The 27,517-nt window shown below is 50.5% G+C and overlaps 12 protein-coding genes across 12 annotated transcripts; 7 read left to right on the plus strand and 5 right to left on the minus strand.

Moving 5' to 3' along the window:
• Positions 1-921: 921 nt before the first annotated feature.
• Positions 922-2,658, minus strand: VFPPC_11196 (feruloyl esterase B precursor; the record flags this gene model as incomplete). The annotated part of the gene is made up of 1 exon (XM_018289452.1): positions 922-2,658. The coding sequence occupies one exon, from the start codon at positions 2,656-2,658 to the stop codon at positions 922-924; it is 1,737 nt and encodes a 578-aa protein (XP_018140331.1).
• Positions 2,659-6,834: 4,176 nt separating this feature from the next.
• VFPPC_11197 (fungal cellulose binding domain-containing protein) lies at positions 6,835-8,305 on the plus strand (the record flags this gene model as incomplete). The annotated part of the gene is made up of 4 exons (XM_018289453.1): positions 6,835-7,059; positions 7,124-7,712; positions 7,792-7,935; positions 8,016-8,305. 4 exons carry the CDS (start codon positions 6,835-6,837, stop codon positions 8,303-8,305), a joined length of 1,248 nt encoding a protein of 415 aa, XP_018140330.1.
• An 874-nt stretch (positions 8,306-9,179) lies between these two features.
• VFPPC_11198 (40s ribosomal protein s23) lies at positions 9,180-9,668 on the plus strand (the record flags this gene model as incomplete). Its single annotated transcript, XM_018289454.1, has 2 exons — positions 9,180-9,435; positions 9,490-9,668. The coding sequence occupies 2 exons, from the start codon at positions 9,180-9,182 to the stop codon at positions 9,666-9,668; spliced, it is 435 nt and encodes a 144-aa protein (XP_018140329.1).
• A 1,366-nt stretch (positions 9,669-11,034) lies between these two features.
• VFPPC_11200 (hypothetical protein) lies at positions 11,035-11,498 on the plus strand (the record flags this gene model as incomplete). Its single annotated transcript, XM_018289456.1, has 3 exons — positions 11,035-11,111; positions 11,178-11,318; positions 11,393-11,498. 3 exons carry the CDS (start codon positions 11,035-11,037, stop codon positions 11,496-11,498), a joined length of 324 nt encoding a protein of 107 aa, XP_018140327.1.
• Positions 11,499-12,142: 644 nt separating this feature from the next.
• On the minus strand, positions 12,143-12,847 carry VFPPC_14891 (hypothetical protein; the record flags this gene model as incomplete). The annotated part of the gene is made up of 1 exon (XM_018292659.1): positions 12,143-12,847. One exon carries the CDS (start codon positions 12,845-12,847, stop codon positions 12,143-12,145), a length of 705 nt encoding a protein of 234 aa, XP_018140326.1.
• Positions 12,848-15,819: 2,972 nt separating this feature from the next.
• On the plus strand, positions 15,820-16,239 carry VFPPC_18057 (hypothetical protein; the record flags this gene model as incomplete). The annotated part of the gene is made up of 1 exon (XM_022429717.1): positions 15,820-16,239. One exon carries the CDS (start codon positions 15,820-15,822, stop codon positions 16,237-16,239), a length of 420 nt encoding a protein of 139 aa, XP_022285277.1.
• Positions 16,240-16,688: 449 nt separating this feature from the next.
• On the plus strand, positions 16,689-18,942 carry VFPPC_11201 (hypothetical protein; the record flags this gene model as incomplete). The annotated part of the gene is made up of 2 exons (XM_018289457.1): positions 16,689-17,723; positions 17,794-18,942. 2 exons carry the CDS (start codon positions 16,689-16,691, stop codon positions 18,940-18,942), a joined length of 2,184 nt encoding a protein of 727 aa, XP_018140325.1.
• A 552-nt stretch (positions 18,943-19,494) lies between these two features.
• On the minus strand, positions 19,495-21,126 carry VFPPC_11202 (F-box protein pof7; the record flags this gene model as incomplete). Its single annotated transcript, XM_018289458.1, has 2 exons — positions 19,495-20,658; positions 20,710-21,126. 2 exons carry the CDS (start codon positions 21,124-21,126, stop codon positions 19,495-19,497), a joined length of 1,581 nt encoding a protein of 526 aa, XP_018140324.1.
• Positions 21,127-21,992: 866 nt separating this feature from the next.
• Positions 21,993-22,739, minus strand: VFPPC_11203 (ribosome biogenesis protein RLP24; the record flags this gene model as incomplete). The annotated part of the gene is made up of 3 exons (XM_018289459.1): positions 21,993-22,519; positions 22,600-22,670; positions 22,735-22,739. The coding sequence occupies 3 exons, from the start codon at positions 22,737-22,739 to the stop codon at positions 21,993-21,995; spliced, it is 603 nt and encodes a 200-aa protein (XP_018140323.1).
• A 622-nt stretch (positions 22,740-23,361) lies between these two features.
• VFPPC_11204 (solute carrier family 25 member 39) lies at positions 23,362-24,760 on the plus strand (the record flags this gene model as incomplete). Its single annotated transcript, XM_018289460.1, has 2 exons — positions 23,362-23,545; positions 23,607-24,760. 2 exons carry the CDS (start codon positions 23,362-23,364, stop codon positions 24,758-24,760), a joined length of 1,338 nt encoding a protein of 445 aa, XP_018140322.1.
• A 530-nt stretch (positions 24,761-25,290) lies between these two features.
• Positions 25,291-26,396, plus strand: VFPPC_18058 (guanine nucleotide-binding protein beta subunit-like protein; the record flags this gene model as incomplete). Its single annotated transcript, XM_022429718.1, has 3 exons — positions 25,291-25,597; positions 25,643-26,150; positions 26,204-26,396. The coding sequence occupies 3 exons, from the start codon at positions 25,291-25,293 to the stop codon at positions 26,394-26,396; spliced, it is 1,008 nt and encodes a 335-aa protein (XP_022285278.1).
• A 170-nt stretch (positions 26,397-26,566) lies between these two features.
• VFPPC_12663 (FRG1-like family protein) lies at positions 26,567-27,425 on the minus strand (the record flags this gene model as incomplete). The annotated part of the gene is made up of 2 exons (XM_018290445.1): positions 26,567-27,005; positions 27,052-27,425. 2 exons carry the CDS (start codon positions 27,423-27,425, stop codon positions 26,567-26,569), a joined length of 813 nt encoding a protein of 270 aa, XP_018140320.1.
• Positions 27,426-27,517: the final 92 nt, after the last annotated feature.

Consider the following 27,517-nt stretch of genomic DNA (forward strand, 5'->3'; position numbering starts at 1 on the left):
GCGCAGGACAGAAATAAGACGCTAATAATCTTTATTTTCGAATTGAAAGAGACATTTGCTAACAGGAATAGTACGCTAAACATCTCCTACTAGTATTGCTGCTGTAGTTCCACAGCGAATTGGTTTGATGACGGGGCGGGGGATCAATGCTTCGCGCAAACGGTGGCTCTTCGATACAGATGATTGTGCTTTCCGACAAGTTAAATATCTGTATTTCGTGTGTTACAGACTAGATTAGAATATTAGTTACAATAGATCTAGTTCCCTTCATAAGAGTGTTCCTAAGCAGCTACGGGCTTGGCATTCTTACTTGGCTTGTTGTAGCGAAGGACAATGCTGGGAATACCCACACCAATACTGTGTTTGTGCAAAAGGGATTAAACAACCCACAAAATGTCGCTTACGAAATGGAAAGTCTCTTAAACTGTTTGTAGGTTCAGATTTAGATTGCGCATAAGTGGCAGGGTGTGTGGCCACAAATGACCTTCTTTCCAAGTGTCCCGTTGATGGACTGTTGCACAGAGAGGGGTTTAAAACGCCAAAATTAACCTGGCGCTAATAAGTTATTGATGTAGCGACTGGAGGTTTTACACAGAAGAACAGTTTAAAGCAGCGAACTTGTCGGTAACTTGTAGGTCACTTGGGTAAAAAGAGTCAACATTCAAGTACATGAGCGTCATAAAAGGCCTTGGCTGGCGAAAGAGCCAGTTTTGCTGGTTGAGACAAAGCCGGCCCACAATGCCCTGCAAGGAGCTAAAAATACATAAGCTTATATTGAGGTTTGGTCTAGTCAAGGAAAGTAGGTTTTGGACGTTGGCGCAATATACTTGAGTAGTCAAGTACTTGATACGCAAAATGGCTGCTAGTAAATATAATGCCGCTCTCATACTATTGGATTTCGTAGAACCGAGCTTTGCAGCGTCATTCTTCGCCTCGAGGTGACTGGCAGCTAAAACTTGCTGCATCATCAATGTTGCCCGACCCCTTATACTTGGCTACTTGGGGGTACGGGCAGACCGGGCGACTCCTCTGCACCTCATTAACCTTCATCTTTCTTGCGATAATGGACGAGGGAGCCTTCCCTTGGACCACCCAGTGGTCAAGAGCATCCACAACATCGTTCTGCGGGCCGTTTGCCCCTGACGGAGCATTGAACGGCGCCCCGAATACGTCCGGGCCTCTTCCGCCTCCGCAATGATCCACGTCCGGAAGCAGATAGAGTTTCGCAAACTTGCCGAGGCGCCGCGCACCGCCCACCGAATCAGCCGCGTCGTGCCACCACTGAATAGTCCTTGCAGGTGGTACAATGTGGTCCGCTAGACCTTGATAGATGATCAGCTTCGTGCCTGCCTTTTCTAGGCGTTGAAGTAGTGGAGGTGCATTCTGTGTCTCGCCCATCTTGGATCCTGCGTTCGGATCAACGTCAAAGTTGAACTTGCGAGCTTCTCTGGCCGGATTCGTGGTTGGGAAAAACAGGTACTGCATGTAGGTATCGGCGAAGATGCCCATCATCGGGGCGAGCCTTTTCGGGAAGTCGTAACTTCCATCAGCTCTCTTGACGGGACCCGAATCCTTCGCATCTGCCACTGCAAAGTTGTAGCTTCCGTCGGCCAAGCGTACGGGAGCAGGAGTAGGATTGCCATTGAAAGAGCCCATCCAGCCGGCCCAGTTCGCCTCACTGCCCACCGACTCCCCCGGATACAGGGCTTTTCCAGTTGCATTGAACGGACCGGCATATATGGCTTTGACCGTGTCCACCTGACCAGTAGTCAGGCAATCTGGTCCATCGGCTCCATGGCAAAGCAGTTTCTCGGGATTAAATTTGCAGCTTCTTGGCGATGATATCATTCCGTCTTTCAAACCGTCGTTCGCATCGCAAGCTGCAAGGACTGCGTTGCCCAGCATCGTCATCTTTGAAGTTGGCAGAAAGTAATTGGGTCCGCGTAACATCTTTTGCATATTCCACGCGAACGCCATCATGAGACCGTCATAATCCATAGCTGGAGCACCGGCAATAATTCCATCATACAGTTCCGGATAGCGGGTGGCCGCGACGAGACCTTGACGGCCACCTGTTGAGCAACCTGCAAAGTAGATCCTTGCAGGCGCAGCATGATAGAATGCTTTCGCGAGAGCTTTAAAGGCAATCGTGGAATCACGCACAGCTCGATGTCCGTGATCCACGATCTTGGTCATGTCGGGTCTGTTGTCGTAAGCCGCCCAAGTAGCATCCGCAAGTGCATCAAGCGGATGGCCACCATCGGTGTAGGCCAGCGCGTACCCTTTGCCGAGTGCCTTGAAATCTAATACACCTGTCCGTAGGCCACCTCCTCCCTCGAAAATTCCTTTGCCGTTCCAAGTACCATTCAAGGGAAGTCGAACAAAGTAGTTTACTTGGCTTGGTGGGGAACCATCCACTCCTGGGGAAATATAATGTGCGATTATGCTGCAATGTTGCGGCAGAGCTCCCGATGCTTCAACAACTTCAGTTTTGTCGATAGAGGTGCCCCTGGGTGCAATCAACTGAACCGCAGACCTAGCACACGCGACTGGCTGCCTGACGGATAGCCGCTGCGCATCTGTCACCACAGTGTGCCCATCTATTACGAGGGCGCTGACACCAGCCAGGAAAATGGTACGTGCCAACTTGAAATTCATTGGAATCGCCTATCTGAAAGCTAGAATATCGGTTAGTCCAACAACAGAAAAGAATTTACGGGGCTGGCTCACTGAGGTGCTGTTGTGGATAGTTTTAGTGTTCAAGTACATCAGGGTGATTTGAGGGGTAAGTTGATAGTTGATAGTTGATTATTCGAGATGGAGATCAAGATCGAGGGAGGAGTGAGCTTATATAAACGCGAGCAAGTTGCTTGGTTGAACCCCAACGCGTTGATACATTTGTCTGCAGACACCGCGAGGTTCCCGTACCAGGTCCCAGGCGGGAAACCCGTGGAAGCCCCTCGTTTGGCGTCGTCCTTCTCGCTCCATGCATTCGTTGGTCTGGTTTTCAATCCGCATCGGTGCTCGCAAGCGAAGTTTCGGATCCATTGTGCCTGGCCTTGGTGCAAATCTAGGCTGCCCTGGAGTCCATCCATGCAAACGCCAGCTATGTCAAGGTGAATGCTAAATCCCCAGACGGGTATACTAGGCTGCTTTGAGGAAGATGGCCTATTGCCTTTTCCCCACACACCGTCTTCCCCGCAAAATTCACTGCGTTGTCAACACCAGACTTCTTTTTATGCCTGACTCCACCGGATCCGTCTCGGATCCGGCCGTCTTATTGAACCCATTATGTTCAACACCCAACCCAGCTGTTGAAAATTGACGCGAACCAGCCAACTTGGCTCCATGCTTTCAGTTACAGAAGTCTCAAGTATGCCCTCGGTAGAGCCACGACATTAAGGCTAAATGCTTCGGACTGTCTTGTTGAGAGGCGGTTATCAATCGACAACGGAGTTCAGTTCCTAGCACCGTGTAGGTTTTCCCTCATAAAGTTAGGGCTAAGAGAACGTACAATGTCGACGCTGCAATCCAAGTATGGTCGGTAGTAGGTTGTGGTTGCCTGATCCAGAAATAGCATCAGCCTAACCTACCAGGACATGATCTTGCTTCTTCGTCCTCAACCACTTACACAGACATTATTCGCAACCCAACTCTACTGCAGTTTCCATTAACTGGGTTAGTGGGTTAGTAGGACAGCGCAAATTTTCTCTCCAGCTGATCATATGTAAGTTTCTTGCTCCACCTCCAGTCAACCATAGTTGAGTTGAACAGTAGGGGACGGCTTTTGGTATCATGCGGAGTAGCAAAAACAGCCAGCATTGCTTTGCCACTGCACTACGCTTGCTATCTACGAAGCTCTATCTCAGAACCACCTTTCTCGAGCTCTGTCGCGCCTTCGGAACGTACGTTCCTACTTGAATCCAGCACTGCCTCAGATCTGCTTCATCTAGCTGACGTACCCTCAGTTCTGCATGCCTTTCTCCTGCTGGACCCAGGTCCTCCGAGTCTCGCCTTTATTGTCAGACTCCGGCAAGTCTCCAATATCAGCCATTTACACGCCCCCCAAGACATAAAAACATATATAACGGCGTTCCAAAAACCTTGTAGCTGCATCGTAGTCGAGGCCAGATACTGTAGCACGACGTTCATCTCCCCACGACGAGCAAAAGAGTACGTGCGGTTCGCGCTGCTAGGGATCCAGGTGACAGAAATCGCGGTGAAGAAGAGCAACGCACATTTGGTATACTGCCATATTGCGTTGTTAAGGACGTTATTGTTGTGGCGCGAAGGGGGTCTGGCGGAACCGGACACCTGAAGTGTTGTTGAATGCTCCATTCTTTGCGTCGGTAGGGCTATATCTTGGCTCTGCGCTGCCCAAGGCCGGCCGGTCGACTCTATGGTGACGCTTACGTCTGACGTTTTGGTATAGTCGATGGCAAAGTCACTAGCGGCGAACAATCCTGAGCTCGAGTCCTTGACGCTGCGTAGCTGCTTGTGAATTCTGAAAATGGTTCCACCGCAGCGAAGATAGATGACGAGAGTTGTTAAAATGATTACCCTACTCCCAAGACGGATAGATCAGCATGTAGTACATAAACATCAAGATACGTTAAGAAGGACGAGGCCGGGCTCACGAGCACATACCAGACAATTGCGTAAGACACGATACGCAAAGTATCCCAGCTAGGAGTCACCCAGCACCATAGTCCAACGCCTCCGTAGACCCGCTGGCCGGCGTTGTTCCTTGGGATTAAGTAGCAAAGAGCGTGGGCAAGTGGAACTCCGTAACATAGAAACAAATACATAATCTCCAGCTTTACAAGTCGTTTGACATCAAACCGGTGGTAAATTGTAAGGTACACGTTAACAGCCATAGCAAGCGTCCAGTACGCATCCCCGAATGCGAAACTTTACAAGACCTCTTCTTAGCTTTCTTCTGAAACTTGCAGGACATGGGGGGGAATTAGGGTATCAGGGTTAGGTTTAACCTACGTCTGTATGAATATAGCCTGCATCTGGCAACACGCACCGGTTGGCTCGGACACGAACGAATCTGCCATAATATAGCTGGAGCTGGCTATAAGATTACCAAATGAAGCGTAAAAGGCGAGCCGATTACGAGGTGTTCTGAAGGTGTTGCAGAAGCAGAAAGTCGCCATAATAAAGACGCAACCGACGGCAGAGAAAGTCGAACATAGCCGCTGTAGAAGGACTATGAGCGCGACCTGCTCTGTAGTAAGTTCCTTGGTCATTCTGCAGCTATTTGTGCTCCCTCAGAATCGTTTATCTTTACTGAAAGCCTGTTAATGCAGAATTATCGTCTTTGATAAGTTAAGAGTAGGATGTGGGTCGATCTCTACCAAGTGCTTGACTACCCCCCCCCCCCCCCCAGGTTACAAAAGTAACATTAAGTAGACATATTAAACAGGAAGTTCTTTCACTTTCTGCAAATGCATTCTTAATCTTGGTACAGATATAAATCCCATGTCCTTTCATTTACATAATTCCATGTTGGGTTTACGGCACATCTCATGCTCTCTGCATGCCGATTTTGTAATGCAACGGACAGGGATTGCCGGATCCGAAATGGGCACTTGACCATCGAAGTCCTATTTAGCCGATGGCCTGCCTTTGTGAAGGTTTACTACACCGAAAGACTCATGCTCGACACCATGACTTTTTACATGGCTCCGACATTGGGTTTGTGGCTGCTACTGCCAAGTCCGGGGAAATCACAATGCAAAATGTGTACACCCAGTTGCCGAGCAGGAAACTTGACAGAGCTGAGAATAGGATAGCTATCACTTCATTAGCAATTGAGCCCGGTTTGGCCGGTTTTGGACTAACACATCATGGCCTCTCGATCCAAAGGTTCGCACACTCAACACTCGCTGCCAAGTATGCCCCAATTCCTGGTCCAGCAATTCAGGTATCGAGGTAGCGTCAGCTAGTTGTCTCCCCAGATTGTTTGCAGGTCTGGTGGCGGACAAGACCATCCATCTGCGCTATTACCTGAAAAAACGTCCCCTTCAATGTTTCGCAAGTCAAACCTCGGCGCATACCAAAGGCAATAAAACGCCACAGTCAAACTCCTGTGCCACAATGGGCAATCCGTTAGAGCATTTTGTGTGCGGATCCGTGGCCAGAGAAGATAATATCGATCTCTTATTCGGATCCGAGACTTCAGCCGCATTATACTCCATCTCAAATGTATTCAACGTTTAGAAGCCGGTGACCCTTTCAGTGAGTTGACACGGCAACTTCAAAGAGACTTTGATGAGATGCAAATAGAAAAAGAAGGAGGAGAAGAACCGCGGGAAACAAAGAGCGCAATCCGTTGTACCTGATGGGAGGACCGTATTGACTTCAGGGAGGTCTTGGATGCTCTCTGCCACCAGATTCTATGTGTCGTGACAGGTAATCGAAGCAATCGTGGGGGCGAATCAGTTTCTGCAAGCTACCAGACCTCTCCTACCCCGGATATTTGGCGAAGTTGGTTCCAATCACTGCGGGCTAACTGGGGCTGAAGGCCACGAAATGCGGGGGGATCTGTCAAAGCCGTGCATATGCACCCCAGCATCGTGTTTGAATTGCAGGTCTCCAATATGGGGACGCAGAGGTGCCGAACTGCTGCCAGACACTTTGTAGAAAACCAATACCTTGGTACCATTTTCATCAAAGGTGGTCTCAGTTAAAAGATTGTATCTTTGACGGTACTTTAGGCAGGACAATCCCCGTCTATAAAAGCTGGGTTATTTTCCATTGAAATTACCCCTATCCACAAACAAATAGCTTCACCTGAAAGCGAAAGTGCCTATTAACCCTTCAGATATGTTCTACTTTATCACCGCTGTTTGCTTTGTTACTCTGGGGGTGACGGGAACGTCAGCAGCCGCTCTTGGTCCCTATAATGTCAACCCCAATGCCATCTCCGTCTCAGGTCTCTCTAGTGGGGGCTTCATGGCGGCTCAGTTGGGAGTTGCCTACTCTGATATTTTTACCAAAGGCTTTGGGGTTTTCGCTGGAGGCCCGTACGACTGTGCTCGTAATCAATATGTAAGTTGGACGCTCTCCCTATCGCAATAAGCTTTCCCCCCTGACGAAATAATCCGCTGAATAGTATACCTCTTGCATGTACAACGCCAACCCATCCATCTCCACTCCAATTTCGAACATGAAATCCTGGAGTGGAAGCCAGATTGCAAATGTGAACATTCTTCAACAGCGAAGGGTATTCATGTGGGTTGGATCATCCGACACCACTGTTGGCCCAAACGTCATGAATCAGCTGCAATCGCAGCTGACCAACTTTGTTGATTCGGCAAATATCTCATATGTCAAAACAAGCGGCGCTGCCCACACCTTCCCTACAGACTTCAGTGGCTCCGGAGACAATTCTTGCAGTTCTGCCTCCTCCCCTTATATCAGCAACTGCAACTATGATGGGGCCGGCGCAACTCTGCAATGGCTGCATGGGCCTCTGGCTGCTAAGAATACGGGAACCTTGTCTGGATCAATTGTTTCGTTTGACCAGACCGGGAATTTCGGCGCGAGTGGCATGGACACTACGGGCTATTTGTATGTGCCTCAAAGCTGTCAGAGTGGTTCCACGGTTTGCTCGCTACACGTTGCCCTGCACGGATGCCTACAGTATTATGGTACAATCGGCTCCAAGTTCATCGAGAACACCGGTTATAACAAGTGGGCAGGTAAGCCTTGTCTTTCTTCGCTCATCGGTTCCCTGAAACCATCGTGTCCTACGCCTTAGTAACTTGTAAAACTTTACAGATACCAACAACATGATCATTTTGTTTCCCCAGGCGAAAGCGGATAGTACATCACACACTGTCTGGAACGGTGGTTCGTTACCAAACCCTAACGGCTGCTGGGATTGGGTTGGGTGGTACGGAACCAACGCTGACCAGGTTGGGGGTACGTTAGCAACTCCCTGCCGGTTGTTCACTGCGCTTGCTGCTTTCGAGGCAACGCTAATGTGCATTTTTCATTCTTAGGTGTGCAAATGGCTGCCATCGTCAGCCAAGTGAACAAGATCGCCAGCGGCTATGCAGGCGGAGGCGGTGGTGCTTCCTCAACCTCAACCACCCCTACTGCTGGTTCACAGACCACAACATCAGCAACCAAAACAACAGCTACTACTAATATATCCACGAGTACTGGCTCCCTCGCACCCTTGTACGGCCAATGTGGTGGTATAGGCTGGACTGGACCGACGGCTTGTGCGGCCGGAGTCTGCACGGCATATTCATCATACTACGCTCAATGTTTGCCCAAGCTCGGTTAGGAGGCGTCGCTTCTGTTCCAGAAACATTGACGTGTCACTGGGGAGAGGTAGAAGGACCATACTGTGATTGAGATAGATCTAGTACCCCTTGTCCTCCTTCTAGTAGTAGTAAATTATCCTGTCGAATATCTTCCGTTGAACACACAACAAATAATGCAACGCATGCCTGGAAGACCCTAAGTAAAATATGGGTGCCGATTAGACGAATTACTCGAAATAGACGAATTCCGGTTCTTTTCAGACCGTACTAGCTTCAATCTAGCCGTGCGCCGCCAGACAAATTCCTGAAAACAACAGCAACGCCCGTTCGGAAAGCAATTTGTCACTTACATAGCCGTCTTGTCCTCGTGCCCGAGCAGCACGCTATTTTCAACCTGTGAATCATCACGACTCCTCCGCGACATCGGACGGTACGATAGCCCTCATAATTCCACATAAAATTTTACATGACCAATATCCCTGTTAAACCCTATTCCGCCGTCCATCCAGATTCTTGGCTGTGGTGCCAGCACTCTTGCCCGTCGAGCTTCCCCCCTGCGTGGCTCTATGAGCAGCGAATCAAATCATTCGCACAATCATAGAATTACAACACCATTTCAACGCTATGGGTAGTGCAAAACAGCAATTGGAGCAGCCTGGGCTCCTCGCGTTCCATAAAGGATAAGTTTTATCTAACATCCGGCCACTTGGTGGGACCCAAGATATTGAAGGTGGCTAGAAGTCATATCATGTGAAGGCAGTACTAACATAGCTTACTAAATTTACGAAAACATATAAAGTCTACGCGTGTTACGTTTGAAGAATTTTACTTTATATCCCCTCCTTCCCAACTCATGTATTCTTCAGTCTATTCCGTTCTGTTTCCTGTATAAGAATGACTCGAGGCCCGCGAGGCATCAATGCCGCCCGACGGCTGCGCCTGAATCAGAGGGACCAGAGATGGGCCGACCTGAACTACAGGAAGCGCCAACTTGGAACTACATTCAGATCTTCGCCTTTCAGCGGTTCCTCTCATGCCAAGGGGATCGTGCTTGAGAAAGTTGGTGTTGAAGCAAAGCAACCCAACTCGGCGATCCGTAAATGTGTGAGAGTACAGCTTATCAAGAATGGCAAGAAAGTTACTGCCTTTGGTACGTACATTATTGTGAGACCTTTGACATCTTGTGCTAATTTTTCTCGCAAAGTTCCGAATGATGGCTGCCTTAATTTCATTGACGAGAACGACGAAGTTCTTCTAGCAGGCTTCGGACGCAAGGGACGGGCTAAGGGAGATATCCCTGGTGTTCGTTTTAAGATTGTACAAGTCTCGGGTGTTAGCTTACTTGCTCTCTGGAAGGAAAAGAAGGAGAAGCCACGATCTTAGGTAAATGGGGGCTTTATCCACAAGGCCCTAAGCCAGCGTGAGAGCATCAACATCGTGTCAATTTAGCAACGAGGTTCCTTCCTACTAAGCAAAATGATATGACCTTGGTTCATCCACCCATCTTAATGCAAGTGCCGGCAGTATGTGTTAGGAAATAGTAGCGGCCTGGCATGCAAGCACCCGTATCAGCTGGCACGCATGAGCTGTATGGACAGTGTCGCAAAGTATCAAATTAATCTGAATGCGGTTTCTACCTTACTACAGGCAGAATCTAGGAGGCGCTGTTCCCCCACCGAATCAAGCGGAAACTGTTGCCGCTTTTGGCGGCTTCGACAGTGAGGGACCAACACATACCTCAGATACAGTGTACATTTAGCAAGGAACAAGATGGGCCATAAGCTACTCCAAACATATGAGCACGGTGCCGGGCCTTGCCTATTAAATTTGCGGAATAGTGCCACTCTCTACCATTTAGGTGACGATCTGGGGGCTTTGGATGATCGTAACAGGCGATACAGTGTCTGTAGGAGATGAGGAGCTGCCGGATACCGTGGCCGTCATCCCCTATTGCCACCATTCGAAAGAAGTTGAAGCTAGGAATCATTTCCACTAGTCGCCCGAATAGCAGCCTTTAGGGGAAATGGAGCAGATGATCAAGACGGGCCACGCCGCTCATTGGAATTGGCTTGTGAACACACATCCAAGTCTCATGCCTGGCCTAGCTCACCCAGCCGCGCGACACACACCTATATAGCTCACCCAGCTCAACCCAAGGTCGCGCAACGTCGCGCGATTCGCTAGAGCGGGAAAGCCAAATCCGCAAATTCCTCGGGGTCCCATACTTGAGCAAGTAGAGCGCGCCGTCCACAATAGCATGGAAATCTGCCTTAGAAACATGAGTTACTCCAGTCTCGTCATTGCTAACAGTTCCGAAATAGAGCTGTCAAATAAAACACTTATATGTTAACAATAAGATTGCTTGCATATATCAACCTACATATTTGTGTGATACTGCCATCTACATAGTCTGAACATCCATCTCCCTTCCCGAAGGTCGACGATGCAGCGAGTTCCGATGTGCAAGACTCCAAAAGTTTAAAGCGAATTCTCTTAGCACGCATACCTTGGCAAATAAAAGCACCACATCGTGCTCCTTTCAATAGTTGCGTTGAACAAGAAGGTAGCATAGAAGGATTGCATTGCGCATATGAGTCAGCGCTAATAGTGTGCTGACCTTAGTTACCACCTTAGGTGAGAGTTGTATAGCAAGTCATACACACAAGACTTAAAAAGTATAAATCAGACACAATCCGCCTTCTCAAAAGTTCACTTAAACTCTCAACTTCAAATCCTCAACATCGCCATAATGCAACTGTTGTCCGTTCTCGCTCTCGCCGCCATCACTGGCACTGCCATGGCAACGCCTGTCGAAGTTGCTGCCCCGTAAGATAAAAAAGCCTGTTTCCACTAAATCACAATAATACCTTACTGACTCGTCATTACGTTCAGTCTTCCTAGCTGTATCAATGGCATGTTCTACGGCGAAGCTGCCTGCAAGCAGAATTGCAAAGGAGGCAAGTGCTCCATCGAGGACGGCCATCAGAACGATAAGGACTATATTTGTATCTGCAACGATACTTCTAAGCCAGGGTAAGTCCTCTATTGTTACATATTAAGCGCCGTGAGTTTCATTTCGGCTAACGTGCTTCGCTTTCTTTATCTAGATGCGCCGACATGTTCAAGGGAAAAGCTGCCTGCCAGGCTAAGTGCAAGAGTGGTACTTGCACTCAGTTATTGCTTCCTTATGAATGCAAGTGCCCTAAGTCTTAAATGGCAGCATAATTCTCAGGACTTTAGTTATTCAATAAAAAGAACACGTTTATCTGTGCTCCAATTCTCTCCCATTGATTCCGCTTCAATCTTGCCAAACTCAACAGACCATGCAGTATGATAGAAAATGACCACTAGATATTTGCCCTGGTAAAAAGGAACCCTCCGAGAATACAGATCGTCGATCCGAAACAAATCCGTTGACCAGTGGTTTATAGTTTTCGAAAATGGCCGCACAGGGGCAACACGGAGAAGTAACATATGGATTTTGACCGATGGTTTGCGTGCGAGCTTTAAAGTAGTCAAGGCTGGGGAAAACCAAGTCATATAGCAAGCGCTGTATACGCTGTCTTTACAAACGAATATCTGGGCACATTTTTGTATAAAAGAATGGTGAATAATAACGTGTCTTGAGACTCTCAATCAGCGGGAAACTTAAGTCACGCAACAGTCAGACGACGCTTCCTAGATGCTACGCAGTTCGTGAGATATCTGATGTACTAACAAATTATCCAGTGTCTTAAGATATCTCTAAGCGGTCTTTCTCAAACAGATCTATATTGAACGTGACTGCCACCAGATAGCTAGTTCTCCATACAGCCACGCTCAATCGCCGCTCCAATCTCACCAGATCTTTCAATCCCTCAAAACAGCCCAAGCAAGTCCTTATTGGTCTTGCACTCATCATCGCACTTCTGAATCGGCGCCTGTCCATCCCTACCACTATCCTGCAAAGCCGGTCCAATAGCCTTAGCCAAAGCCGTGACTTCGGCATTCCCCAACGCAATCAGCGCACTCTGAATCTTTCCCAGCGTGGCCGCATCAGGGCCCTTCTTCGTACGCGACAAGACATCCAAACTGGCGGGCGTCTTCGTAAACTCCGTGGCAGTAGAGTATGAAATGCGATACCCATCGCCGCGGCAGTCATATCCCCAGGCAAGAATCTCCAAAGTGTCATTCGCCTGCTCTAGGATGCCTGTTCCCTGGTAGTGGTATACTCCGGGGATAACCGTGGGTGTGTCTTCGCCATAGGACGTGAAGACGGTTTCGTTGTTGACGATTTGGAAGCTCGACAGGTCGGTTCGCTTGCCGGTGGGCTGGGAAGGGTCCACGGGCAGGGTACTGTACTGCAAATTTCGCTGGAATGCGTTTGCCGATGACGAGTTTGTCTGGTACCAGTAGCCAAAGTCCCAGCCTACGGGGGTGCTCTTCCAGGAAGATCCTGTATTGGGGTTGGATAAGGTTGGCGGTAGTCGCACGGATACGGGAGTGCCGACACACGAAGTTGCTGTAGCTTGGCTGGTCAAACCAAGAAGTAGGAGGACTTCCAGAACTTGCTTAGAGTACATTGTGCCGTATAAGTTTGATGTATCCAGATTCGAGGTGTTTGTGGCTAGGGGTAGTTCTTGGAGAGTGTCAGAGCGGTCTGGGGATGAGACGATGGGAATGCTCTCTGCATCTTGGGATCGGTCGTTTCTTAAATGCCATCACGGGCTTACAAATGTATCCAGGCGTAAGCAGCCAACTGGTGATAGTTCTTATGATGGTTTTCACCGGATAAATACAGAGCGTTGGAAATACTCCTAGCGCTTATGTTGACGATAGTTTCTTGGCCGTAGTTTGCGTCGCAATGGTGCCATACATAATATGAACAACGCCACAGCAGCGTCTACACGAGGATACTGGTGGAAATATTTCACTTCTCGTTCGCTCTGGTCTTTTGCCAAAATGTGAAGAGTAATACGGCTTAGGTTGATAGGGTAAGCAGCTTACACTCAGAAGAGAGACATCGTAAGTGGTCTGTCTGATGCTTTGGCCATTCCAGCTAGCGAATGTAAGACACGGCGACAGTCTAGGCAGCCAGTCTGCCGGAAAATTCTGTCGTTGATGTGCAGACGGAATACATCTACTATAGAAGTAAAAATGAATAACCACGGCGCAGGCTCAGCTCTCAAGCCTGGCCGGCCGTTGGTCCCGACGGTGCCAGTGCAGAGTGAACTTATAAGCTTTATGCACCATGTATTGAAAGCCGATTGGTCCTGCTTGATCTCCCATATTTTGGACAGCAAAGCTTCGCAAGTTGTTGGTGGCCATTTACTATTTGCACCCACTACGGGCATCTCAGTACGATTGTCATCCTGGCTGTACAGGCTATTGACTACATATCTCGCAATCAATCGCCCGTAGTGACTACAAGTCACATTAGTCCGATGAAAGTGGTTCTGAGTCCCTCGTCCTCAGCACGATCATCACTGACTCAGATATGCACCGATCAAGTTGTCTGTGCACGCCCTAGGATTGCCGCATCTGGGAAGTCCGAGAGCGATCGAGAAGTTGCGTGTCATCAGTCGTGCAAGACCACTACGCCTCAGTCATTGCACCTTTGTGTCGCAAATTGAGGATGCACGAGCTGGACTCTCGCGGTTGAGACTTCCAGTGTCCTTCCCATATGTGTGCGCGGGCACATTTGGCGAGTCAGACTTATGCCTTTTCACATTGCTCGTCAATGGTGCAGGCGTCCTTTGGCATACCGATGACAAGGCGCTTTGGCTTTTCAATAAAGAGTATGGAACAAAGAATGAAGAAATAACACCATGCTAGAGCTCGCTTTATTCCGTTGAATGATGATTTGATCTGTGGTCGATGCGCCATTCAAGTTCGTCATAGGGTTCCCAGCCAAGGGGGCTCAAGCCACATAGTCTTAAATGGACAGTTATTGAATGGAAAGTTTAGTCTTTGTGGGTAACGTAATATTATTGCCTGGAGGCGTATTGCGCACAATGGAAATTTCGGTGGCTACCAGTCAAGTGATGGCAGTTTTCCTACAATGGATGGATTGCCGATATTTGGGCTCTAAAAGTTGGCAATAATTTCCGTTGGCTAAATGTAATGCCTGGTGGCAAGCGGGAGTTGAGGTCGGTTTTTTTAGCCTTCAATGTTGGGCTTGGCATGTCGAATATCGCCAATGCAGGGGGTTGCCGAATGCATTCCTTCAACTTGAATGCATCCGCCAGGGGGCGTGGCTTCTTACCTTCCACCTGCATGATCCATCGTCGTCATGGAAGCACCTGTTGCAGGTCGCTAGTGATGGAGGATCGCGGGTTTGGCTGGTAGAGGTGACGCAAAACGCCCACCTGGCTGCATGAATGGCTCAGAGTGGCTCACTAGGTTTCCTTCGTTTCGTTCTCACCATCTGGCCCCGAGAAAAGCGCATCCGCATGACAATTATTTACGGCTCTATCGCACACATAGGCGTTCGTAAGATGTCTCAGAAAGAAGGGCCTACATGCACTCCAAAGGGAGGAGACGAGAAAGTCGATGGTTCGTTATGGTACGACCTGAGGTGTCTTGCCCATAATTGACAAGGCGACTTGAGTTCTGGCTCTAGAACGAACTATCGCTAGTTGCGGTGTCGTATGCACGAACAGATACATATGAAGTGTAGCGAATTTCTGGAATGCTCGTACTGTGTTAGCCTTGAAGCTTGTGACAGTGATCGAAGGAGGATGTCAAGACCAGGGGTCAAAAACCGAACCGTTGGCAGAGGATGAAACACTAAAACATGCCAGATCCTAGATATGCAGCTCAAAGCAGCCAACGCCAGCTCATGTTAGACACAAGTTGACGTCTTGGGACAATTGGGTGTGTTCCAGTTGTGTCATTATTCTCCGCTCTGGCCATGGCTTGGTCAGAGTCATCACACCGAAAGCGGCAGCAGGACGGGAGCTCAATTGGCGGTTTGAGAACAAATGACAGGTCTAGGCCCTAGGTCAGGGCAGTTTCATGAGATTGAAGTTGGCCAGAGGGGAAAGGAAACCAGACATTGAAGGACAAAACTGTGGCCGCGACATGGACGTGATCGACAGAATACCAGTGCATGGTCTGCTGTTTTTGGATTGTGTCAAGTTGCAACACGACGGGAAGGTGCGACCATGAGTTGACTTGCTTGGTCTACCCAGCAGGAAAGTGCATGTGTTCCATGTCCCTTTTTTTTTTTTTTTTGAGAGTTGAAAACACCACAACTCCTGACCAACTGCATGCCACCTAGCCGCCCATACTATCTATCCCCCTTGCCATCGATATTCCTCTCCAAGTCAGCCCTGACCATGTTTGGTGTACTCGTAACCAAAAGAACAACCATTGCCGTCGCCCGTCTGCAGATTGCCCACCATTCCATTCTCGAACCATTCCCAATTGCTCGACAGCCGCCGCTCGATCGAGGTCTGGAAGCCAGGAACCGCCCCCTGTTCGTCGCCAGGTTCAGTGAACAACGCCATTTCTGCACTCCACAAGAGGGTCCTAATTTAGCAATTTGGTGGGAATGGCTCTCCAACTAGTTCAGGGGTCCACTGAGCCGTCTTTTTCGCCGTCCACTCCCCGTTTCTGTGGCTTGGTGGCCCTGGAACTTGGAGGTGCCACGAGCGTTGCGGCCCAGGCTAGAGGGGGATGGACATGGAGGCAATGTCAGTCCATCCATCCAGAGTCTGGAGCCCATACCCACGAGAAGAGCAAGAAGGCTGTGGGTTGGGTTGCACTGACGGCCTGCGACAAGTCGTCTGGTCCTTCGCACATGCGGGTGCGAGGCACCATGTCTTATCTTGCCAACCTTCGCCCAGATTGCTTTGTGCACAATCTATCCAATTCTTTGTCACACGCGTTCCCCATCAATGTCGACGTGACGTCCTTCAAACACGTTTCTTTTTACGGGCGTTGTGCCAGCCAGAGCAATCACCTGCAGTAGTAAGCCCCTAGGTATATTACTGTGGCTCTCGACACCGAAGATCGTCAAAACAGGGCTGGTAGCTGAAGCACCACCGTTACTCGGTCCCTGCCGTCCATCCCAGCTGTGTCTCACTCCTTTCACCGTCAGCAACCTCTCGATCGCCAAGGTGGCATATGGCCGCCTAGTTGACAGAGGAAGCTCGAGCTTCACTGAATCAACAAACGAAAATCCTTCACGGGTCACGATTACGCGATTTTCACGGTCGGTTGACAAAGGAGGATGGTCTTTCGAGCCCCTTCCTCTAAGACAAGATCGCATGGTGTTGTTTGACAACATAGAGTGGCAAAGGCCCGTTTCCTGAAAAGTCGGTCCCGGGAACCGATTTCAACGGAATTGCCTCTATATAGCTCTCAGGAGCGCGGCTCACATTGAATCATATCTTGATGGGCTCATTATCTAGTGTCACCATGACATCCACGCAGCTGCCGCCGCTCAACTTCGGAGGTGGGCTTCGCATCTCACTTTTTGCACCGTCAGTACTCGGACCTTCGGACGACGTTGAGGCACCAAAGGCAGAGCAAGAGCGGCCGGAAAGAAAATCCCCCGAGATCATTTCGCCGGAAACCAAAAAACCGGAAAGCATACACGAGTTGGAGCAGCCCACTATCGTCGAGCCAATCGAGCACATCGAGCCCATACAACAACCTCCGCCTCCCCAGAATATACCTATCCACCCAATTCCGGCTCTCCAAGCTGCATTCTCCGAGTCGCTGGATGAGGCAACCAACGGAGCGCCCGGAGACAAGCTGAAGCTCAGAGAGTTGGACGCTCAAGGTCGCCGAGAAGCCCTCATCGCACAAGATCGAGACGACGAGCCCTTCGACGCAAAATGGCGGTTTCGACCTGGACAGACACAGCACGAATTGACCAAGCTGATTTCTCAAATATCATTTGGCGTGTACCTTTTGCTCAACGGCATGGCCAACAGCAACGCTCAAGTTGTCAATATTCTACAGGGACATATTGACGAAGTAGACGAATTTTTGGAGGTTGCACTTGAAGATGTGGCACAGGCAACCGACGACCTGAACGGCCGGATAGAGCATTTAAAATTACCTCTGGCCAACATACAGGTGTTTGAGCAGCTGCTAGAAGACCGTAACTTTCGTCTTGAGATTCTGCAGGGCAATGAAAAGATTGATCACGTACTCACTAGGACCAACGCAGCATTGAAACAGTGGGATGAGGACATCGAGGCTGGACTACAATCAACCGCTGCATTCACTAGTTGGCTGAACGATGAGGAAGACGCAGCGTGGAGGACGACACGCCCTGATGTTGCCGACATATTTGACGCCATGAAGGGCAATACAGAGGGCTGGCTCAGTGCCTTTGATGACATGAATGACCGTGTTCAGGACGCCAGCAATGTTATTGTGAGACTGTCAACTATCATTAACGAGATGGAGAAGAAGGCTGGCGAGGTCAGTCGTAGGACCTGGGTACGTAACGTGTACATTCCTCGGGACAAGGTCATGGGCAATTTACTCTGGTGCTAATACTCCTTCTAAGGCAAACATCCAACCCTTTTCGATTCCGCTTTTGAACCCCAACGGGGTCAACGAGGCTTCAGCTACCTCCGGCAACTCATCTCGACAATCTCAATACCGACCACCGCACCAACCCCAACCAAGCGTCCACAGTGCTGCGGCTTCAACGACGAGAAGCGTGAGCACTGCCGGTATTGATGCCGAAGATGAGTTCCCGCTCCCTGGCGGGCTGCCTCTGTTGCCTCCTCAACGCTCTGATCTTCGACAGACGTCGGCCAGCCCGCAGAAATCCCGTAGCAAAGCTCCTACGCAGCCGGACTCGCAGCCAAGAGCCGAAACCAAACAACCGGATACGGCGAGTAGAAGTCCTTCAACTAGCGAGGAGCCATTGTATGTGCTCCAGCCTCGCACATACACCCCCCAGCCGCTATCGCCGTCCCCGTCTCCTGTCTCAAAGGCACCTGCAGCTGCTTCACCAAAATCCCAAAAATCGAGCCAGCCCCAAAGCAATCCCCTTGGCATCAGTAGCTCGGGGATGCAACCGGGGAGAGCCTCTATCCGCCATCGGGTATCCCAAAGGACAAATCCACCAGAGGCGATACAGATTCCACCGCGGTCTGTTCGTGGACCATCACCTGCTTTCGCAACACCCCGAACGACCCATTCAAACCCTTTTGATTCAGCATATGGATCCGACTCTGAATCTATCACTCAGCCTGCCGCCTCGCAAGTCGGCTCTGAATTAGGAAGATCGCCTCCTACTCGTCCGGGAATCGCACACTCTCCTCGGTCAGACCACCAACAGTATTATCGACCCGTTCGAGCGTCACCACATTCACCACTGCAACAACGCCCTCACACCGCCGTGGGGGCTCGAGCATCCTCCCAAATGCATATGCGGAATCAACCTTCGGCCCTTGGTGGCATGAGTACCCTCAGCAATGTGACCAATGCAGTGTACGACGACGACGCCAAGACTCAAGCCTCAGGGGCAAGGACTACTGGCCCGACTCTTCGAAAGAAGAAGAGCGCGTTCGGGTGGTTCAAGAAAGCATTCAGCCTGGACGAGGAAGAAAAGGCGGCATTTGAAGCCCGGAAGGCAATGCAACATCGTGATCGCTATTACGATCCCAACAGCCCCAAATTTCTCGACGGGCGGAGAATCCGATAGACCCTTCAGGGGTCTTTGAGCAGTACTCAACAAACCAACATTCGTAACCATACGTCTACGATCTGTTCTCATTTACTCGCAAACTACCTCATATTTAGTCGATACCCATAGTGCGCGTCATAGCCCGAAGCGAGTATAACGATACCACCTAGCAACTCATTTTGCAAACCTAATATTGATACGCATCCGAAGTGCTCATGTTGACATTTTTACGAGCTACTTCACTCCTTGAATGCATTTTTCTTTTCCTGTTATTTCATCCATTTCATCGCACATTTCCTTTTCTTATATATCACATTTTAGCATTTGGAAACATGCAGACTTACATTGGGAAGGAAAATTGGGCTTTCTTCGAATCTTTGTCAAATATTGGGGAATCTCCATTTTTGTATATCAACTCGGGTCGACAGATGATAGGATGATGCCATGATATATGCTGTATCGTCTGGCGCAAATCTCTGTAACACACGTAATTAATACACAAGAGTTACAAAACTTCTGCATCCAGAGCCATGTACACTGTATTGTATGTCTACCATATGGGATTAGCGCCTATTCCCCCATCCCATAACTCTTTACTCGGCTAAAAAAGAATGCCTTGTCATGCTTGAGCGTAAACTCGCCCCAATCGTCGGTAAGTTTGTCATAACTCCAGAAACCCCTCCACACAATCTTATTATTACGCGCAGCCTTACCCGCCGTCCGAAGCGACAGGTCCATTCGAAACATGTACTTTGAGTCCACTCCCTCCGTCTCGACCGTCAAATCCCCCTCCTGTAGCTGCTCATCCTCCCCCCCAGGACCAGCATGCACACCATCCTCCTGGCCGAGGGACAGCCTCCAGCGCCCCTTGTACGCCTTCTGCATGGGTGCAGACGGTAAATACGCGTGCGCGTTGTCTCGATGTAAATGCAGCAAATCCTTGGTCAGATGGTGCACAACTTGGGTGGGTTCAAATGTCGTCAGGAGGCTGATGGCCGTGCCGTCACGGAAGAACCGCAAGTATCGGTAATACGTGACGATGTGAATCGGCGCTCCGCCCCATGTGGCCTGGTTGGTGGACGCTTGGCCCGTACGGATGTAGTTGACCGTGCTGATGTAGCAGCCGTTGAAGCGGATACGCGGGCGAGATCGGAAGATTGCTTTCCAGGTTGGATATGGATCTGGAATGAGGGACTTGGTGATGGCTACGTTTTCGGCGAGTCGTCGCTCTGCGAGTTCCCGCATGCTCACTAGTGTTCCGTCCTCTTGCTCCTCTTCCTCGTCTTTTAACGCCTCCCATTCTACCGTTCTGTTCCAGTGGTAGTGCATGCCCGTGAAGCCAAACTTCGTCCCGAGCGAAACATGCCGCCATATTCGCTGCTCCGTGGCAACTATGTAGGCGAACGGTTTGCACACCAGCGACAGGCGGCTGAAGTCGCCGACATCGAGGGCCGCTACGTCTTGCATGATGTGGATGAGGAGTTCGCTGGGTAGATGGGAGATGGGGCATGGTGGCGGTGGTGTGCCTTCTATTTGAGGGGGTGCGGCTTCAATTTGAAGAGTGGCGAAGCTGGCGATGAGGTCTTTGATGGGTAGGATGACTGGTGCATCTTGGTCTTGTGCTGTAGTGGCGTCTGTTGTGGCCGGTTTTGACGAACTGGATTCTGTGTGTGGTTTGGCGTGTGATTGCGGGAAATGCTTCTCGCGATATCTACGATCAACGCGGTTGTCCAACTACATTTGTTAGCATTTCTTTCATGAATGAAATGAGGTTGATTTGCATACTCTGTAAGCTTTTCTGTAGAGCTTTAGACTATCGCCCATGTTACCGAGGGCCTCCTTCTCCATCGCTTCCTCATAGTGATCCAGTGCTGAAACGAGTTCCTTCTCAGGCGGCATCCTCACCGACCCGTCGATAGTGTTGCCCGCTGGCTCAGGGCCCTCGTCGAAGGACCGGCCATGGAGGTAGTCATCGTCATCTTCTACCGTTGGCAGTGCCTTTCTGGACTTTACTGGTGACGGGACCCGGGCTCTCGACTTCTTTGATCGTGGGGATGGAGGGGACACAGGCTGTGCCGCAGACGTAGATGCGCTGGAGGTAGATGGTCCTGGAGCACTCTGCTCGCCCTTTTTAGTTCGCACTTCTGATAGCCATTGCTGTCTGAAGGACTCGAGTTCCGAGTCTAGTTTGTTTGAGTCCATGTCTATTGTGAGGTGTTCGTCTACTGGCTCCAAAGTCCGATAAGCCCGAACTGATGACGGCAGTGAGCGAGATGTGCCGAGTTTGGTGCAATAATGGCAGAGGGGTTAGAGGAGTACAACGGTGACGTCGTTGGATTTCAGGGTCTACGAATAATTTCTGAGGATGGCCATATTGTAGGGGATGAGTCGCAGGGTTGATGAGGTTGGGTTGTCGTGATGTTGTGTGTTAGTTCCGCTCATTGATGACTCCAGTCGGTGATGGTCGGTCGCTGATTGGGCGAGCTGAGTGCCGTTATGGCCGATGGAAAGTGTCAGCGACTGCGGCGCAAACCAGGTTAGACGGACAAGACGCAAGGAGCGTATATTGAAGTCTGAGAATTCGTCACTTCAGGGTTGGAAATTAATTTTTACGTTTACATTTACAAACTTGTTTTGAGCGGTGAGATGCGAACTGGCGACCTTGATGACAAATATTGAGACTTCGGCAGTTGAGGCTGTTTGCTACCCTAAACTAAGCTGATTGGAAATGCCGGATGTTCTTCAACTGTCTCACTTAGAACTATATGCAAAATACGATCAGCTTGTACTTTGAAGGCATTCTTACCACTGGTATCGCACTGCCACAACTCCATCATCTTGGTGTTGAGTGATATCTAAATAGCAAGAAATGTCATTGCATCTATTTTGATTACCGATCCCAAAACGCTAGGTAAGAAGGTCCAACGCGGCCTCCAGGAAACAGAAACGAGGTACGGCTCATGCCCAGCACCCCAGGCCTCGTCTTTTTTACAGAGGTCCAATGCCACCTGACCGCTCCAACAACCAAGCCACAGAATGCATCAATCATACCATCATCCAGCTGATGTTCAGTCCATGTCCATATCATTGTCCTCCTCACCCTCAATGCCACCATCCACCCGCACCTTGAGTCTCCTCTTCTCGCCACCAAACAACTTGTTGTCGTTCTTCGCGTTCTGCAAATGCTCCGCAGCCAATTCCTCCACATCGAGACCCTGTTCGGCGGCCAATTCCTCGAGACGACGCTTCTCGCTGCCACGCATACGGGGTAGCAGGTGCTCGTTCTTGGCGACCAGTTCCCTGGCGGTGGCGAGCTCGCGCTCCCGCTTGCCAGCCATGCGCTTCTTGTAGAAGACACGCTCGCGCCGGGCACGGATCTCGCTGATGCGCTGCATAGCGCCCAAGGTCTTCTGGACGAGGTCGCGGTCGTAGCGGACGGGCTCGTTGCGGCGCGCGCCGAAGAGGAGAGTGCTGTCGACGACCATTTCCTTGCCGGCGTTCTTGCGGTACGCTTTGGTCCACTTGAGCTTGCGCGGGTTACGCTTCATCTTGAAGTTCTTGTGGCATTTTGACCTGCAGAAGCGAAATGACTTGGCTGAAGGGAGCAATGCCGTGTTAGTAATGACTATGGTGTTCGTCGACGTGATTGTTGCTGGCGACGCAAAGCAGACGTACCGTCGTTTCTGACAAAGGTGATGCCCTTGGAAGGGTATGCCGGGCGGCCACAGAAATAACAAGGCTCGATACTGATCGCATGTTAGAATAGAGGTCATTTAGACGAGGATACGGGATTGTAAAGGCAATTCCTACCGCATTGTGAAGAGCCTCAGCTGGTGTGCAGCGCCGTGACTTGGTGTTGACCGCTTGCGATCTCACGGCTTTGCACCACAAACCTCAAATCTTTATCGATATCGATTTTTTTTCTTTCGAGTTTTGGCTTAGTCAGGACGGACGACCGACCCCACTCGACCGCCAACCCAGTTTTTGGTACGGAGTACTCAGCCCAGGGTCTCGCCTGGTGGTGATCTTATCGATTGCAAAAGAGTCATAGATTCCTGTCGACCAATCACAGACAGCTCTGACATCACCGGTAACTCGCGGCATGTGCCACCCGCCGATGCTGTGCTCCTGCCTGGACCCAATCAATCTTGCTCCGGCTACGGGGGGCGAAATCCCCAAAATTCTAGTCTTGGGTGGAAGCCATCTCGTAACTAATTGCTGGAGACGCTCGTTAGCTCATCATTGATCTCCAATCCACCGTCCCCCCTCACCCAGACCTTCATCTTTTCTTATTTCGCTATTTGCCAACAGAGTACTTTTTTACTACGATTAGTGCTGTTTGCGAGGAACTGGCTCTGCTTCAATTGCTGAGCCTGTGACCTCTGCAACAGCGCTCGCATTTTCCCGAGTGTACCGCGCGACAGCCCGGTGCATGCGATGGCGACAACATTCAACTCTAGCGGCCAGAACTACGATAGATTACTCGAGGCGGACGATTTGACCATGTCCCGGGGACCAGGGTCACAGAACGGCGGCGATGGCCTTGGCCCTGTGCCAGATATCACGGCGTCGCAGAAGATGGTTTCGGCAATGTCTGGCAGCTTGTTCACGTCGCTTCTTGGTAAGCCCGAGATGATACACGGACCACATGTGCTAAATTTTTCATGCTAACCACCGTGTAGTAACACCTCTTGATGTTGTTCGAGTCCGCCTTCAATCACAAAGAACACCGACGTCGGCTGTCGATTTTTCAAAGCTTGCCTTACGAACTAGCACGCTCACGCCCGCGCAGACGGCGGAGCTCGGAGTTACGGCCTGCTGCCGCGAAGTCTTCTTCCAAGGCAACTCTGCAGAGTTATGCATTGCAGTCCCTCGGGGTGAAGGGTTCATTGAACCGGCGGCGTCTTCTGCAGCTTCTGGGGCTGATTGCGCGGTGCATGAGGTGCAAAAGAAGACATACAACTCGACCTTTGATGGCTTGAGGAAGATTGCCCGTAACGAGGGCTTCACGACACTTTGGCGTGGCTTGTCACCCACATTGCTGATGACGATTCCTGCCAACATTATCTACTTTACTGGCTATGATTGGCTTCGATATAACCCCGTAAGCCCGCTTTCCAAGCTTTCCAGCGACAACGCACCCTTGGTTGCAGGATCAACAGCCCGCATTCTCGCTGCTACAGCTGTTGGGCCTATTGAACTGTTTCGAACTCGAATGCAAGCAGCGCATGGAGCGTCAACGACGAATCACTTGATGGAAACGTTCCAGGGGGTTAGGGAGATGGTTGGCACGCACGGCTATGTTTCCCTCTGGAGAGGATTGACCTTGACTCTTTGGAGAGACGTTCCTTTCTCCGGTCTGTATTGGTGGGGCTACGAAACGATTCGAGCTCGATTGACGGACATGCGAGAGGAGACAAGGGGACGGTCTATCGACCGCGTGGAGTCTTTGCAAAATGCTCGACGGCGATCCCAGAGCCAGGAAAACCACATGGAAACTTTTGTGGACTCCTTTACCGCTGGAGCTTTATCCGGTACCTTTGCTTCGATTGTCACGACGCCATTTGATGTTGGTAAGACGCGCACCCAAGTTTACCGAGATGCTCCCCAAGGGCTTGCGGGGAAGGTCCACGCGCCGGAGGAAATGAACATGATGCGGCTGCTATGGCATATCTTCAAGACAGAGGGCGCATCAGGGCTTTGGAGAGGATGGATTCCTCGTGTGCTCAAGGTTGCACCGGCGTGTGCCATCATGATTAGCAGCTACGAGGTGGGTAAGAGGGCTTTCCGAGGGGTTAATGAGAGGTCGATGACCCGACAGGGTGAAGACGACTAGGGCGGTAATACGACATAAACGCAGGATTAGGTGGTCATTACGGAAGGCACATGTCTTTGTTTTGCATTTATAGGCGTTGACTGGCAAAAGCGGGTGTTTGCGGCCAATCTCTTTTGTTTGTTGTATTCTGGATCATCTCCATTTTGAGTTTCCAAGCAACGAAACCACAAATGTACAATACTAGTAACATGGACGAGAATTCATAGACGAAATTCAGGTCATAAATTATATTACTACCTCAGTTATATGCACCAATGTGGCTAACGCGGGGATTTGTGAACATTGAACTGATGTGAGGCGTATGGAGTGACCGCCGTGGGTCTGAAAATATTTACCTAACGAGGTGGGCAGCTTTACACTCTACCACTTCAAGACTCTTCACGCCGCGCAGAACAGCATTCCAAGTACGAGAATTGCATTAGATCATCTCAATAATCAGTCCTCTCGAAAATACGGAGTACACAAGTTCGGATCATAGGTGTACCATTGCGACACCCTGACCGCCACGGTGAAAGTTCACCCACCTCACAATGTACACACTCAACAACATCGCCACACATCACTTCGCCGGCCCAGAGGACGTATACGTCCTCGATGTGAACCGCACAGAAGCCGGCCTCGCTGCCATATCCTCAGACCAGCATTTATCGCTGCTAAGTCCGGCACGGCTATCCGACGGTCCTGTTGCGTCATGGAAAACAGAGCACGGAAATCTTACCACTTTGCGGATATTCGATGGGAGTAACGCCCTCGTCTGCACGGCCGGTGAAGACGGGACAGTAGGAGTATGGGATCTGAGACTTCGAGGTGCAGATGCTCGTGTTGCACAGTTCAATGGTGAGATACACTCCCCAGCTTCACACATCTACTAATACAGGACAGCTGCTCAATCTCCCATCTTATCCATGGCGTGCTCCCCATCCACGCAAACCATCGCCGTGGGCACAGAGCTGCAAAACCACACAGCATCCATCTTCCTCTGGGACGTGCGCTCCACGCCCTCCCCCAAAGCGCACTACCAAGAAGTTCACAGCGACGACATCACCGAACTGGCGTTTCATCCCACGCAGCCGGCCTTCCTGCTGAGCGGCTCGACAGACGGGCTGGTCAACATATATGATACGCGTATCACGGATGAAGATGATCTTACGCTGCAGACGTTCAACCACAACTCGTCTATCCACCATGCCAAGTTCCTTACTGACACGGAGGTCGTGGCCCTTTCGCACGATGAGCAGTTCGCGCTGTATGACATGGATGAGGGGAGGGAGAATGGCGACGCGGCACAGAGCTGGGGTGATTTGAGGGGTGTGCTGGGGTGTCAATACGTTGCGGATGTGATGGGCAAGACGGACGGTAGTGGTGCGATTATCGGGGCCGGCGCACAAGAGTACGTTTCTTCCGTGAAGGATCAAATGGGGTATGGGGTGCTAACGTGTGTAGGAAACAAATGTTTGAGCTTGTTTTCCTGGCGAGGAATCAGGGACAGGGAGCGAAGTGGGTGCTTGATCGGGAGGGGAGCGTGGGATTACCCGGTGCGCATGGCGAGGAGATTGTGCGGTCATTTTGCTTCTTTGATGATGCGCAGGTGGTGTTTACGGCGGGGGAGGATGGCAATGTCAAGGGTTGGAGGTAGGGAACTATTGATTTGATTGTTGGATATACCAATTATTACTTGGACCTGCAGTCTTGGTATTCCTATCCAAGACGGAGCATAGGCGTATCGAAGTGTGACACTTGTGCTCGTCATACGAGGCTCGACGCTGCGCTTATCATCTTATCGCTCATAAAAGTAGCACATACAGCTCAGCCGAACTTGTCATGCCGATTCTTCACCTTCAAATCCAACAACCGCTCATGATAATCCCCCTCCCTCCTCGCCCTCTTCAAAACCTTGACCTCATCCTCATCGAGCCTCCTCCCCACAGCGTCCTCCAACTCCCGCCTACTAATCTTCGACAACGCCTTCTCCTCCTTCGACGCCTTCAACTTGGGCTTAAACCGCGCCTGCATGCGTATCCGCATCGTGGTGTTAAACGTGATTTTGTCCTCGTCGCCGCGTAATTCTGCGGGCGCCGTCGATTTCGACGACGTGTTGGGCTTGGTTGTGATGAAAGTGTCGCGTAGGGTTTGTAGTTGGAACGTGCCGGGTGTGTCGGCCGTGGGGATGACGTTGAAGCATTCGAGGGGGGATATGGCTTCTGATGTGGCGGATAGGGCGCCAATTTTGTCGCATGCCAGGTATCTGTTTTTGTTAGACGCGACTCATTGTATGGGTGGTGGGAGCTTACCGTCCATGGGAGCTTTTGAAGCGAAAGTTATCGGTGCCGGATATCTTGTTCGCGACCCAGACCATTCTCACGTCGTGGGGCTCTGCGCTCGTCGGATTTCCATCGACAATGTTCTCAATCGGCATGGCAAACACCTTGCCGTTGGGATCACATGCCAAAGCGGATGGTTTGTCGGTCGGCAACACAATCATAACTGGGCCGACCACGTCGGTGGCTACATCTGCGGACACCCAGCTATCATCATCGGTGGTTTCGTCATTGTTGACTTTTTGGACCTGCGAAGGACCGGCCTCTGCGTTGTCTCTGTCCGCGTCGGCAGCGCGCTTCCGCTTCTTGGGTTTCTTGTCGCCCTTGAAGCTCAATGGCTTGACCATGACGATGTTGGTGTCGCGGTTGGCGTCAGTGAGTGAGATGAGGTATCGCAGGCGGCAAACGGCGAGCTCCAGGGTCGTAGGCTATAGAGCTC

This window comes from Pochonia chlamydosporia, chromosome 6 (genome assembly GCF_001653235.2).
Source record: "Pochonia chlamydosporia 170 chromosome 6, whole genome shotgun sequence".
NCBI lineage: Eukaryota > Fungi > Ascomycota > Sordariomycetes > Hypocreales > Clavicipitaceae > Pochonia > Pochonia chlamydosporia.